Below are 14,254 nucleotides of genomic sequence, written 5' to 3'. Positions count from 1 at the left end.
TCACAGGGTACTGGAAATTAGGAGCATCAATCAATCCAAATATCTGCTACAATTTTGTCGTCTTGTTTACATTTTTCAAGCAAAAACAGTCAACGTGATTAGCATCTAGAGGTAATATAAAAGGGATAAATGAGTTTTGTAGAATCTTGTTTAAATATATTTGGCAAGTAAATATTTACAGAAGAATTTTTATTCATAGAAAATATCACAAATGCATAGACAATACAAAAAAAGGGCATGCGTTTGACAAGAACTCGGATTCTTCTTTTAAAAGGTAATTTTCTATATTACAAGAACAGAGTGGCTTTGTCATTCGTAGAGCATCGTTCATTAACAGCTTCACCACAGACATATGCTAACGCAATTCTTTAAAAGACAGCGCCCATCTAGTACCGAACAATCACAGTGTGGAAATCTGCAGACGAAAGGTAAAACTGTACTAATATCCTACCAAGCAGCTGCTGCTGACTGGTGTTAATGTGAACGATAAAAGAAAGTATTTGTGGTGCTGCTCCAAAAGCTGTGGTGGAAATTTTCCACATAGAAGATGTAAACATTTCTAGTTTTTGTTTTTTTTTTTTGGGGGGGGGGGAGGAGGGGAATTTTCTGCTTTGTCCCAGAGATGTTTCACCAGTCATTGAAATAAAAATCTTTTAAAGGTCGCGTTGTCCGTTTTAAAAAACAAAGAGATACAGGAAACGTCTTCTTGCCTATTTGGATCCAGGTTTGTCGTAAGTCATCTATCGGTAGCAGTACACGCCAAATTTCATGTGTGGAGCCGGGAACCCAAAGCTACGCACCCCTGGCTGTGACGGGCCACAGTTAGCCCTGGCGTTTGTGATGGGATAACGCACGCTCCCGTCGGCCAACCAGCCCGCGTCGCAGCGATCCAGTCCCTTCAGCTTCCAGGCGGCGTACAGCTGGCCCACTTTGGCGACCTGGCCCCCGTCTCTGGCACAAGCGCGGGCTGCTTCTGTGAAGTTCATCCGTCTTGGGTGGTTTAAGTGGTAAACGATCCCTAGAGCAGAGAGAAGAGTGATCAGCAAAGACGGATACCTTTAGCTGCAGACCTGCCGGGTTTTCATACCGACCCTTCATTGAGGCTGAGAAGCAGAAAGCATCAAATCGGTGGAAGAGGCGGTTTTTTGGTCCGTAGCTGCGGAGTCCTGGAGCTGAACTTTCACCCCCGCAGCCGTGCCGTGGGGCGGTGATGGGGTACTGCACGGTGCCGTCGGCCAGCCAGCCGGCGTTGCACCAGTCCAGCCCGTCCTCCCAGGCCGAGAGCAGCTGCTTAAATGTAGCCAGAGTAGCGTCTTGATCCAGGCATGCTTGCTGGGCACCAAAGAAGTTCAGATGGTAGCGTCCTTTCTGAGAGTGATAGGGGAACACAACACCTACGAAAGAAAAGTACTTTACAACTCAAATCCTTACAATTAAAAACAGCCTACATCAATCTCACAAGCAATAGTTTTATCATCAAAACCAGAATTTGTTTAATTTGTTTGGTCTGCAGACTGCCTGGATTCCTCTGGTTGACAGACCTGAAAGACTCCATCAACATTAAAAGGTGTTTATCATGTATCGTTTATCGTGATACATTTCTTATTCTGGTCATTTTCATAGGTTGTCATGATAAATTCATGATGTTTAAAACCTCCAAAACCATCAGTATTGTTGGGATTGTTACTTTGCCATAAATGTGAAAATATGATTACATGCAGGTATTGTGCTCATCTTAGTGATATAAACCACACTTCTTTATGTGACTAGTGAACTAAATTGCTGTGCCATTCAATCACAGTTTTACTAAAAAAAGAAGTAAATAGTTCTTATTATCACTTTTAACGTTATCACAACTGTGCCACAAAATATTGTGATAAAATTTGAACCTCTAAAAGAAGATTATGCTGCATTCCAGTTACCTAAGAAGTAGGAATTTGGAGTTGTTTGACGTCAGACCCGAGGTATTGACGTTCTAGTTGAGATGTCAGAATTTCAACATGGCGTCGCACATAAACACTGTTTGCAGATGTGGTTTGAAACACCATTTTAAGCTTTCCGTTCCATAAGCAAACACCACTTTTAACTTGTTCGGTTTAGAGTCACAGACACTACATGTAACACTGATTTAAGACACATTTCCACTTGTGTGTTTTATAAAATAAACATGTTTCCACCCAGTAGTGGTTCTTGCAGCAATGTTGCCCTGAGCAAGCCCCTCCTTCTGCAGCTACCCAACCAATAAAAATGCAAGCAATTATCAGATTCCCTCCCCCATCCCCTCGTGCCCTGCAGCCAGCAAAAAGCAAGGAAAACTTACTCCAAGATATATTTAGTTTCTAGTTCTTGGGCACCTCACCCCTTTCTAATGCCACCCTGGGCAGTTGCACATATAGATCATATAAAAAACAAGCTGTGACCCTTCCCGCCACATCTTATGACTGTTGATGTGAGGAGCGACCATTTTGAAATGCGAAGTCAGCTTTACAACTGGGAGCAGTGTGAGTTGCTCCCTGTTTCCCAGTGGGATTTCCAACTGGGAAGATATACAGTGTTGGCCAACAGAAAGAATATCAGATACAGAGTTGCTCTTAATAATTAGTAATCATATTTCCAGACTTTCCATACAAGATCTGCTTATGGTTAAAAATCTAACATTACTCATCTAATTCAACTTCATGTTGCATCTACACTTTATTGAGAAAATATCAACACTACTTGAAATTTTTTTATATTTTTGTTGTATTTCACCCACAAACCGGACACCTTACAACTAATTTATCTTTTAGATAAGATGTGTGTGATTTAGTCACATTATAAATGTAGCTTTGGTTTGGTTATTAGACATTAGTAAAGAAAAGGAATCATTTGGCTGCTCCTAGCTAAAATTGACAGCAAGGCGAGGAAAACAATTACAAAGAATATTAGCCCATGGTAATCCTGAATGTATGGAGCTAAATTGGGAGCAATAATTCAGTTTGTTAAAAAAAAAATTAACTAAAAAAATATTTTTAAACAAACAAACAAACAAAAAAATCAAAGCCACTTCAGATTCAATGTTTTTTTTTTTTTTACTTAATTTTTTGTATTGAAGCTGAAAAACACAAATTGGGGAAAAATCTAATAAAGGAGCTCTGAACATGCTTTGCAGTTACAAATCTTTTTTTTTAAGTTTCAAAAATTATTTTTCAGTTTTAATTAAACATACTACAGCCCCAAATGAGCGCCATGCAGATGAGCTGTGGTTCTGTCTGTAACTGGCCTATTACAGACATACATTCCTTTACTGTTAATCTATACTTTATGTTTACCTCAGTAAAGTACATTAAACTCCAGTGTATCTCACCCCTCAGCTCCAGCTCCACCGTCACACTTTCATCCTCCAGGCCATCGATCACTTCGCAGCGGTACCGCCCGGTGTCGTTCAGCTGCAGCTCATTTATCACCAGAGACATGTCCCCTGGAGCCGAGCGACGCAGGCGCACTCGGCCTTTGAAGCTGCCATAGCTGCGATGGCGGTTGCCCATGGCGACCATAACTTCAGTTTCCAAGGCGAAAGCTTCGTTCGTGGTGATGGCTTTGGCGGGTAATCTGGACCATTTGACCCGGGTCCTGCGCGGCGCGGTCAGTTCGGGTTCATAGCGGTAGTGACAGGGAAGGGTGACGCTGCTCCCCCTGGTGGCCGACACCAAATGCTGGGGCGATTCCACAAGGAGGCGAATCCCACTGAAATAAACTAATAAGACAGAAAAAAAAAAGATTCAAAACACCAGGGTGTTTTCAGAGCTGTTTATGAACACATGAAGCGTTTTTATGTTCATGGACGGCTTTCAAAATTCTGTAACTTTAAACTAAATGAGCTGCTTTTTAATTAGCTGGTATTAAAGGGGCAGTGTTATGTGCTTTCCAGGCACATAGTACCATTTTATAGCATAATCAAGTAACTGAGTTAACTTAAGTTGTTTAAAAAATGCTAATCATATCAAACATGACTTAAAAGAAATTTTACTTTGTAATTTAATGCCTTGAAATTGGGCCTCTATCTCTTTAAAAAAAATTCCTGCTCTTCATGAAACTCTGCCTTCAGGAAGTCATCACATCATCCTCCTCAACATTTGTAGTAACATGTTTACCAGCGTGTCATTGAGAGTAGCTCCTATAATGAGCTCAGCAGATGCGCAGTTCCACCAGGTGTTTTCTAATTTCTGCTGACTAGTCTGAAGGAGCTGAGTGGGGGAGTCCTGGGGTACGTCTGCTGTGAGGCGGAAGCTGCAGAACTGCAGCTCGAAGGCGGAGCTAACCCAAGCATTTTACACAGCTGAATGGTTTAGATTAAAGGACTTCTCAAGCGTAAAGGCATGAGGCCTTCAGGTTCCATTAAATTAATTTCGAGAGTTTAAAAATTATGCAATCACGATGTTTTTATTGAATCTATTTTTTTATTTTTTTGTAGAAATCAGTGTCCACTTTGACAATAAAGGTTTTTTTGTAATATTTTTTGGTCAAAAAAGTAAAATTCTGTTGACTATAATTAATTTAGAAAAGCAATAAAAAGAATAAAATATCCAAAGGTTGATTACTTTTGATAAGCATGTTAGAAGAACAGAATAGTGAGGTGTGTAGTTAGCTTAGAAAAAGGAGGAAATTACCATCCACTAGTGTATTTGAATCTGTTATAATTCTTGCATCTAGCAGAACTAGTATTTATTGAACAAATAGTGTTTGTTTTCTTTTTCCATTTTGTAAACAAAAAATTAATTTTTAACCTGCAGTTGTTAACTGAATTATTTTTCTTTTTGCATTTGTCTGCAAAACAAATTGAAGACATTAAGGTTTGTCTCGGTCTTGACTTCCTTCTGTGCGGACACACAGGAGACCTCTCCTGCATGTACTTTTGACACAGATTGACAGTTAAAATATATCTCCAGTGATTTAGAAATGGGTAGAATGCTCTGTTATTTCTTTAAGATGTGCTCAACTCTTTTGTTCTTCACAAATTCATGATATAATTGCTTTGTGTCTCTAGAGAAGTTTCAGAAACATAAACTCAAGCGGTAATTAAGGGGAAAGGAGGATAAAACCACATCCCAAACACATAACTAACATACAGGAGATCAACATCACTCACTGGAAAACTGTTTAGATAACACTGGCTGACTGCCTGAGCACCATTAATTATAGAGTACTTTGTCTTCCCACCTCCAGGTCCTTTCCAGCCTGCCGTCTTATAATCTGATCAAAGGTTGCCTGTAGCTCACCTGACTCACAGACGAAAATATGCAACGCCTTGTCATTTCATTTAATCAAAGACCCACAAAAAGCACCTACTCTCTCCGTTTCCATCCCCGTTGCTGATGTCCTGGTAGTGAAACCCGTTGTTGTAGCCGAAGGTCCTGCCCTGGCCCCAGGGCAGCAGCAGGTACAGGCAGGCGGCCAGTAGGGGGCGCGAAAGATACAACATGACGCCGTCTACACTGAGGCGAGGATGAGCGAGAAGAACACTCCTCTTTACTCAACTCATTTTTATATCATTTGATGGTATACCAATTAATTTAATGCAACAGAAACAGATAAAAGAAATATGAAAAGTAAAATAAAATTAGCATCAATGCTAAAGGGGTAGGTTCTGTTTATTAAACTGAAAGCAATGAACCAACATAAAATATGCGTTTGCTTATAATTTATCTGCGGTTGTCATTCTATCAGCAATTTGAGTATAGTAAAACAAACAAACACATAACCTTATTGGTGTATAAAATTATACTTAAATTTTGTATTTATAAAGAAAAATAAAACCAAAAAGATGTTTTAAAGATTCTTACCGTTTTACAAATGACAAAATAAGGAATAGTAAATAAATAAAAAGGATACAGCTAGTTCAATTAGACAATGTACGAGGCTTTAAAGACGCAGCAGGTAAATTAGGTGTTTTTAAAGTGGACGTATTTCTGGTCGCAGGTTACTTGGACGAGAAATATATCGCAAATGTACTAGCTAGAACTGCTATAAACATGTCATTACCCCCCATGAAATGTATTTTTTTGAAAGCAATTATGTTGCGTTATAAAACAGCCACGGTTTTAACCTGAGCCCCCAAACAGTAAACCACATTAAACACTGGTTTAAAGTACAAAACGTGTCAACTATCAGATGAAGAACGTAAAAGAATTAAGTCCGTCGGTGGAGAAATGTCACTCACAGATAAGAAGCTGTCCGTCCGGAGCGACTTCAGCTCAGTTCATGTCCTCTTCATCATCTGCTGCTCCTCTGCTGCCAGGACTGTCCTGCCATCCGCACGAGCGCGCGCTGACGTCACGAGCCCAGGCATCCCCATTGAAGTGGGGAGAGACTTTTAAAGCGTGACCTTACCTTTCACGCGCCTGTGCACGTTCAACTAACTCATACCTTTGAGCACAAACTGCACTGACGACCCTAACAGGGCGACTTGCTTAAAAATGTTTTACAGCATAAATCTAGATTCTGACAAAGAGACTAGTAAAATCAAAAAACAACGGTGAAAGTCAAATTTCAAGCTATTTATATCCCAAAGTTCAAGAAGTGCACGCAGATACGATAAAATTCATTGGTTGGTATTTGAAAAAAGTATTTTATTTTTCTCCCACTAAGAACAAAAAACAATTAACAGCCCAGTGAAAACTCATGTATTCCCTTACAAATTTCTTGATTCATTTTTTGTCTCATTTAAATCAGGTTAACAATTAGCTTCCATTACCAAGAACACCCGAGTAAACAAAATTTTTAGAACCAACCTAGCCTATTGTGAAAACACAGTTGCCCTTTGTGTTAAATCATCAATTGTTTGTGATTAAACATAAGTTCAGTTCAGTTTCCAAGAACTCTAGATCTGTGGGACTGATTATAATCTGCCTGAGAAATCCCTCTTCGGACCTGTCTGACAACATGAAATGAGAAAGGAGCATATCTATTTAAAGAAACTGAAGACCTCATGAGAAAAGTCGCTCAGTTCTACCTGGAAAAGATTACAAGTCAATTTTTATGGCTTAGGGATGGCAGTGTACCAAATATAAAAAAGACGTACAATTGGTCGTCATAAGACTGGCCAGGTTTCCAGGTTTTTGTCCATTTTTATGACAAAAATTGAGCATTTTGAAAAGTGTGTTTCAACCTAAATATGGCTTGAAATTAACATAGATCCTTAGAAAAACAATATCATCCCGACAACTCAAAGATGGTGGCAGAAGTGTGACGGTCTGGGGCTGCTACAACAAGAATTAATGCCATTTCTATTTTACTTTGGCCTGCATTGTTCATAAAAAAACAAAGAAAAAAACAAAAAAACCATAAAAAAACCAAACCATGTCAAAACCATATGAGCATAAAGGCTTTAGTAATTAGTACAAAACCACTTTGATCCAAGGGTTGAGAGTAACATTTTCTAATTATGGTATTGGAGCTGGCATGGCATTTCTTGGACATCCAGATCCTGACAGACCAGGGAAAAGTAAATGTGAAGAACGTCTGACAGAGGTCCCCATTCTGAAGTCATTCCTCCTGCAGAGCTTCCCTCATGTCCTGATGGCTGTTTTTGACTTGTAAGGTGGATTTTTGGGTTGGACCCAAGGGAATTCTAGAAACCTATTCCACACCTCAGGAAAGGAGAAGCCAGACCATACAAGGGCGTGTTCAGTTTAGTCTGCTGACAAAGACAGGCGAAGTTATCAAGAGGTGAAAGAAGCACTTTCATGACCTCCTTAATCCTCCTGAATGTCTTTTGTGGATTTGGATCAGGCTTACACCCATTTCCCCTTAGGCATTTTGTGGGGGTTGTTACAGGAGTATGGGCTTTTCACACCTTGAGTAGCCAAAGCAAGAGTTGTGTCTACATTTTCAGCTGAACATCTCAACCATGGACCCTGTGTTGGTTGTTGAGCTATCATCACAGATCCTGGTGTTCATGAGCAAGATCTCAATGCATGGCGATAGATGGAACAGTGTCTGGTTTGGGAATATTAGGGCAGTTCTTTAAACATGATGCATTTCCCCTGGTGTCTTCAAGGCATGACCTTAAATGTGTAGTGGAGTGGTTCAAAGTTGAGTCAAGTGGGCAGGATGAGAGTCAGCTCAACTGGAAGAATGTAAATTGCCCCCTTGGTGTTGAGGGTCAATCTTTACCTCAAAATGAAAAGTTAAAATTGTTCTCAAGTGATGATAGGAAGGAGCAGGAGATTTATAGATGTATTGGAGTCTCATTTGAAGCAATAACCGTGACTCTTGATTTACCAGTTTGTCTACATTCTTGGCCTTAAGTATGGCCATAAGGTATGGATCATGACTCAAAGGTCTAAGATGGACTCAGCCTAATAAACTGAGGAGCTCCATTATCCAGGAGAACATCAAAGCAGAGCTGCTGCTCCTCCGCATCGAAAGGCGCCTCTTGAGGTGGTTCAGCCCTTTGATTGGGATGCTTTCCAGACGTTACTCCTTTGTCGTATATCCCACAGAGAACCGGCACCACGGCAAACCCAGAACTGATCAGAGGGACTAAACTTCTCCTTCTGCAGTGGAACTCTTGGATGCCCCTACAGCTGGCTAGATATCACCCTGGAACTGCTTCCTCTGTCTACCACATCTCACATGAAAGACAATGCAAGATTAAGATCCATTAAGCCTCCAAATGGTAAGTACAGTAAGATCTGTACAAATACCTGAGCACATACAGAGTTTCCTGCCCCATTTCCTCATCATGCAGTTAGAAGCTGCTGTCCACATTTTTGTCAAATTTATGGTCGTCTGGTTTGCCCAGCCGACCTCTTTCTTGACCTATGGCTCACCCTACAAAAAGTCTGACAAACACCTTAGATGATGCTCTCTTTTTGATCTTGTTCAAAAGAGCAAAAACAACCAGAGAGAAATAATTACAAGCCACATTCTGCTATTTTTCTTAAAAAAAAAAACAAAAAAAACAAAATATAAACTAAGCTCCAAGCTCTGCAGTTAGATAAACATTCACAAGTGCCGTTTATTTTGTCAGAAACCATGAACTTGGGAGAAAAACAACTCAGCTCTGTGATGTTACAGGAAATTAAAACTAAAAATGTTCTGGGAACATTTTTTAACACAAATTCTTATCACAATCCATTTATTAATTCCTAAATCACTTCATTTACAGTCCAAAACGAGGAGCTGACATGCTCGTAGTTAAAAGGACATATGCTCTGAATTGCCTCCTACAACAAAGAAACACTCATCCTCTCCACAAACAAGCATTCTTGACATTCTTGGGAAACTCAGAGGCAGGCGAACCTGAGTTTTAGGATCCCCGAGCATGCCCAGTTCTGTTGCGTTACGACCACAATTTAAAGAGGACAACCACGTAAAGGCAGAAATCCCATCTGAACCACTTTCCTTTCTGGTCATGATGACGTTCCTTTATTTTTCTTTACCCAACAGTCACTATTTTTACTACCAATCCGCCAAGTTGTCATGTTATTAGATGACAACGTACACAGCTTTAACTTGACTTGCATCACATTACATATTCATCATAAAACTATGGTATGATTGTGAAGTGAAAGAGAAATCATATAAGACTTTCACATTGAACTTGAGCCTGGACTTAACTAGGCACATTTACACAGTATGATACTGCCACTGCCGTGTTTCATTGTAGGGAGGATGCGTTCAGACTGATGTTCACTGTGGACCAGGCATGGCGTTCTGCTTAACCAGAGAATCTTGATTCAGTTACATGGCTTTCAACAAACTGCAAACAGGAATTCAGCTTTTGCACTCAAAAGTAGCTCCTATAATGAGCTCAGGTGTTCCACTAGATGTTTGCTAATTGCTGCTGGCTAGTCTGAAGGAACTGAGTGGAGGAGTTATGGGAGAGGGATGCTCTGTGAGATGGAAGCTCAGAAGATTGAAAACTACAGCTCTGAGGAGGAGCTTCGTCCTCGAAGGTGGGGCTATGTCCCACCAAGCTTTCTGCACAGCTGAATGGTTGCCATGGGAGTTTCAAGGATTTCTCAAATGTCAATGAAAGAATCAATGTAACACTCCAGGTATGTTTTTCTTTAACAAACAACATTATAGCATGATGTAAAGCTCAAAAATGTCAATTTTACATAATACTGCCCCTTTAAACGTTGCAAAAAGAATTATTTTCTTTTTCTGAATCTTAAGCAAAGAACATTTCCTGAAACAGCTTGGAGTGTGTGAACTAAACGCTCCCGACTTCAGGTTCACGTCGAGCATTCAATTTGCATAATTATTTCATTTTCAAATCAAATCTTGCATCATTTAAGGCGGCGCAGTCAATGGCCAACACAAAACTCCTTACATTTCCAGACCACTCCCTGTTTGTTATTGACTGCAGCCCCCCCACGCTCAGGCGCTGTGTCGGCCCCCTTCCCCTCCCTGTGTGTCCCTAAAGCCATTATCTCTCTGTGTGTTTGAAGAGACAGGACCCAGCCCTCTTCCCCAAAAACCCCCAGATAAAAAGACTCTTAGCCTGGGGCCCTAAATACCAGCAGCCCATGTGAACTGCCGGGTGGCTGAGGCTTCGGAGGGGTGTAATTTCAGCGACAGCCAAGCTGCATTCAGCGCCCCCGAGAGGTTAGACAAGCCGCGACCTGGAGCCCTGAGAGACAACACGAAAAAGAATGAGTCTGCATGTGTGTGTTTGATCGAGGAGACAAGGAGCTAATTGTGTCGGTATGAGCAATGGCACGCTGTCATTAGGAGAGACTTCTCTCAGAAAAGGACCGTTAGTCACAAAAAGGGAGAGAGAGTGTGAGAGATGGTGCGGTTTTGGTGTCACTGTAGTGATTAGAGAGGAAGGTTTCAATCAAAGGCCATCAGGAACCAGGAGAGACAGTTTCCAGCCTGATTAAAAAGACGGAAGGTGAAATGAACTGTAATAGTCGCTAAGCACTGCAATTTCTCTCCTTTTTCCCAACTCTCAAATGTTCCTTTGGAACCAACTAAAAACACAAAAAAATGCCAAACTAGGGGGTACGGATTTGATCACCACTGTGTGGAAAAAAAAAAGTCTCTCATCACGTGCCAAGTAAAACAGCCTTCAAACGTTTATCTGAGCAGAAATAGCGCAGGTTTTAAGTTGACATTCCTGGAGGAGATGTTTACATCAGGACTAAAATAGCAGCTCCTATCCAGGAGTAGATCCTTCCTGTTCCAAACAGACAGAGTACCTGCAGCTTCCTGTCCGCTTCCAGCTGATGCCTCCATCCAGGAAATGAAAAGGAAGAGTAGCACAGCTGAAGCAGAAGCAGTTCATCCCGTTAACAATTACCGCAGTCTAAAAATATTGACTTTTCTTATTTCTATGTTCTGCTGTATTCCAAAGTGGATTCAGTTTATTGTTCCCTCAGATTTGTACACATGGAAATCTTTTGCACGTTTTAGGGTGTTTTCACCCCCGATAATCCAGTAGACTCGGTTTGATTGGGGATCAAAGTTGCAACATGTTAGGTTTTCTGTTGCAGTTTCGCCCATTTTCCTAATTGGTGCGGTTTGCTTTCACACTGCACTATGTCAAACAATCCAAACTAATTGAAAAACCTGTTTCCCTGTTCGCCTGTGGCGGTGCTGCACCAAGAGCTAATGAAGAAAACACCAAAACCTCCGAAGACGACGCCGAGTGCAAATTCCTCTTTCAGAAAATGTGAACAAAAATGGAGTAGCATCAGATTTTAGCGGCTGTAGGATTTCTCTTTTGCATAAGACCATGAGCCATTTCTCCCTCTACTGCTAGACATGTTTGTTTTGGTTGTATTTACCCAGAATGCTCAGGGCTATAATTAACTTTTTGCTGGGCATTCTGGTCTGCATCGCACCAGAGTTCACTTCAACTAAACTCTGGTCTGCGTTTGTAGGCAGACCAGAGTTTGCTTTCTTTGGTCTGCATCAGAGTCCGATTACTTGTTCACACCTCCCCAAACCAACCTGACTTTCTAGGCAGAGTTTGAATAATGTAGACGAAACGGGGCCAGTGTGGTCTGAACCAACGTGTAGGAAACCATCTCGAGAACTATAAACACATCACAAGTGAGTATACATTCGCATCCACTTGGCATTGAACTCAATCGGATCCAGTCTCTCCACTGTTCCCCTGGATAGATTTGAGGTCCATCCAGAAGGTCAAACATTGTTTTTTTGGGGGGCGTGGCCTTTATCCATTTTCCGACAGCAGGTATACAGGAAATGGTGTAAAGATAAAGACAAAGGTACCAGGTAGGGAGAGAACCTTGGATGATTCGACGAGAACCATCTTCTCCGCAGCTTTACCCACTATGCCATGAAACATAAAGAAAGTCAACCATTGATAATGCATTACACCAAGCAGGACTTTATGGTAGAGAGGCCAAGCGGAGATGGCTGCCCATTTGAACTTTACAGAAATACACTGAGAAAAACTAAATCATGTGATCTAATGACATCAAAATGGCACTGGCTCATCATGTGCTTGAAACTATCCTTGCGAATTACGGTGGTGTACCCATCATGCTGTAAAGAACTTTTTAACAGGAAGTTGTCAACCAGTTCACATAACAGCTAACATGACAGTAGCTAAATGTAGCTTAAATTAAAACTGTTCCAAATGCGTCTGGAAGCTGGACTAAGGCTGATCCTCATCTCTCAACACAACAATGATCGGAAGAAGCAACAACAGCAATACAATGAGCTCTGGAGCAGCACTACCAATATGCAGTCAACCAACATGGAGGTCGCTGCATCCATACTCCCCCCTCTCCTGCTAATGTGTCCAGGCTGTGCAGGTAGGTGCAGCGATGTCCTCTTCAGCTATTTGATATTCACTAGAACTGCAGAGGTCGCCAGGTAATAATATTCTGTGTTACGTCTGACCAAACAAAAACCCGTCTATTCTGGTAGGTTACTGCATGGTGAGGAGGATAGTTAGTGACCAGAGAGGAGTGTGTTTTGTGTTTGTCTACTCCTTTTAGAAGGAGGGTGGACTCTTCTGCTCCTCTGTGTAGGAGAGACCTTAATGACGGTTACTCCACTGAGAAGGAGGTTTGGTTTGGACATCTCTTATTTTCTAGGAGTATTTTTGGTTCCAAATTTACTCTAGATTGGGAAATAAAGGTTTGTAAGTTACTATTCTGTCCATATTTACTTATTGCTATTGATTTGCTACATCCTGTCCGTTGCCTTTTCACTCAGGAATTCCAGCAAGAACTAAAAGTGCTGAGGTTAGCTTTGACCCTCGTTTTTGTGGTGTCACTCAAGACCATTTACCAATAACTTATACCTTAAAGATGTTTTAATCTTTGAAGTATTGTCTCAGAAAACTGAAGCAAGAAGTGTTTACCCTACATCTGGTGATTCTACCAGCATCTTAAATCGTATCATGGATTGTGTTGCCTGCATCTTTGGGTTGCCTTGATTTCACAGATATCTGCTACATTTTCTTTCAGCAAGATCCATCTTAAAGTTTGAACTGTTTTCTTAGATTTTGCTTCGTTCACCTTAGAAAAATGCGAAGGTTGTAAAACTAATCAGGGATTGAAAAAAGTGACCATGTAGCACAAAAAAAAGAGAATGAAAACCATCTGTTGTACAAAGAAGATGAAGGTTCAAAGTTCAGCTTAAAAGTGAAGGAAAAGATAAAAACCATCAGGTCGAGTTTCAGACAAGAGGAAAAAACTGCTGCTTTACCGTCAGTTTCCAATTATGAGAACATTTCTAACAAATCTGCATCAATTTTACAAGCAGAGATCTGCTAGAACTGGGGATAATTCCTCCAGAAATGCTCTGATTTTGTGTTCAGACGGCTGCATCCTTGGTTCCATTTCTGTTTAACTTGCTGCTGGTTCACCTGAATTTCTCCGCTGTGGGACAATGAATGGTGTTTCTCTTCTGTTCTCGTCTCAACAGACTGAAATTAACCTCCACAGTCTCGTCTGAATCCATTTCCATATCGACTGCGCGGTTCAGACCGGGTTACACTTCCAAAGGGTGTCCTTCACACACAATGTAATGAGAAGAGAAGAGTTCAAGCATTCTGTGCGGATGAAGATGCCTTTAAAAGATTTCAGAGCGCTCACAGAGGGATTAGGCCCCCGGGGACCACCGAAATGCAAAACGACCCTCGGTGCTTCAGGTCTTTTAATCTTTCACCTTTTAAATGGAAAACAGCCCTCCCCAATTGTGCATTATTATTAGACATATGATCCAAATATTCAATGCAGGCACATCGAAGCAGCAACATTCAAGAAATTTACACGATTGA

The 14,254-nt window shown here is 41.0% G+C and overlaps 1 protein-coding gene across 2 annotated transcripts; it reads right to left on the bottom strand.

Moving 5' to 3' along the window:
• Nucleotides 1-172: 172 nt before the first annotated feature.
• Nucleotides 173-6,664, bottom strand: hapln3 (hyaluronan and proteoglycan link protein 3). 2 transcript variants are annotated; one of them, XM_007573466.2, is made up of 5 exons: nucleotides 6,200-6,664; nucleotides 5,329-5,474; nucleotides 3,347-3,736; nucleotides 1,092-1,394; nucleotides 173-1,018 (listed from the first exon to the last, which is right to left on the bottom strand). In XM_007573466.2, exons 2-5 carry the CDS (start codon nucleotides 5,459-5,461, stop codon nucleotides 741-743), a joined length of 1,104 nt encoding a protein of 367 aa, XP_007573528.1. In that variant the 5' UTR covers nucleotides 5,462-5,474; nucleotides 6,200-6,664; the 3' UTR covers nucleotides 173-740. The 2 variants fall into 2 exon arrangements, with proteins under 2 accessions (XP_007573528.1, XP_007573529.1); XM_007573467.2 differs by having other exon boundaries at nucleotides 5,329-5,469.
• Between the last annotated feature and the right edge of the window lie 7,590 nt (nucleotides 6,665-14,254).

This window comes from Poecilia formosa, unplaced genomic scaffold, assembly GCF_000485575.1.
Source record: "Poecilia formosa unplaced genomic scaffold, Poecilia_formosa-5.1.2 Scaffold330, whole genome shotgun sequence".
NCBI classification, from domain to species: Eukaryota; Metazoa; Chordata; class Actinopteri; order Cyprinodontiformes; family Poeciliidae; genus Poecilia; species Poecilia formosa.
The sequence above is the reverse complement of the archived record's forward strand: the minus strand, read 5'-3'. Positions and strand labels throughout refer to the sequence as shown.

Excerpts from the sequence above, each read along its gene's own strand:
- hapln3 (XM_007573466.2), bottom strand. The coding sequence starts at position 5,461 with ATGTTGTATCTTTCGCGCCCCCTACTGGCCGCCTGCCTGTACCTGCTG. Across the intron at positions 3,737-5,328 it reads CGGGGATGGAAACGGAGAGA|TTTATTTCAGTGGGATTCGC; the intron begins GTAGGTGCTTTT and ends CTGTCTTATTAG. Across the intron at positions 1,019-1,091 it reads CTTCTCAGCCTCAATGAAGG|GGATCGTTTACCACTTAAAC; the intron begins GTCGGTATGAAA and ends TCTCTGCTCTAG.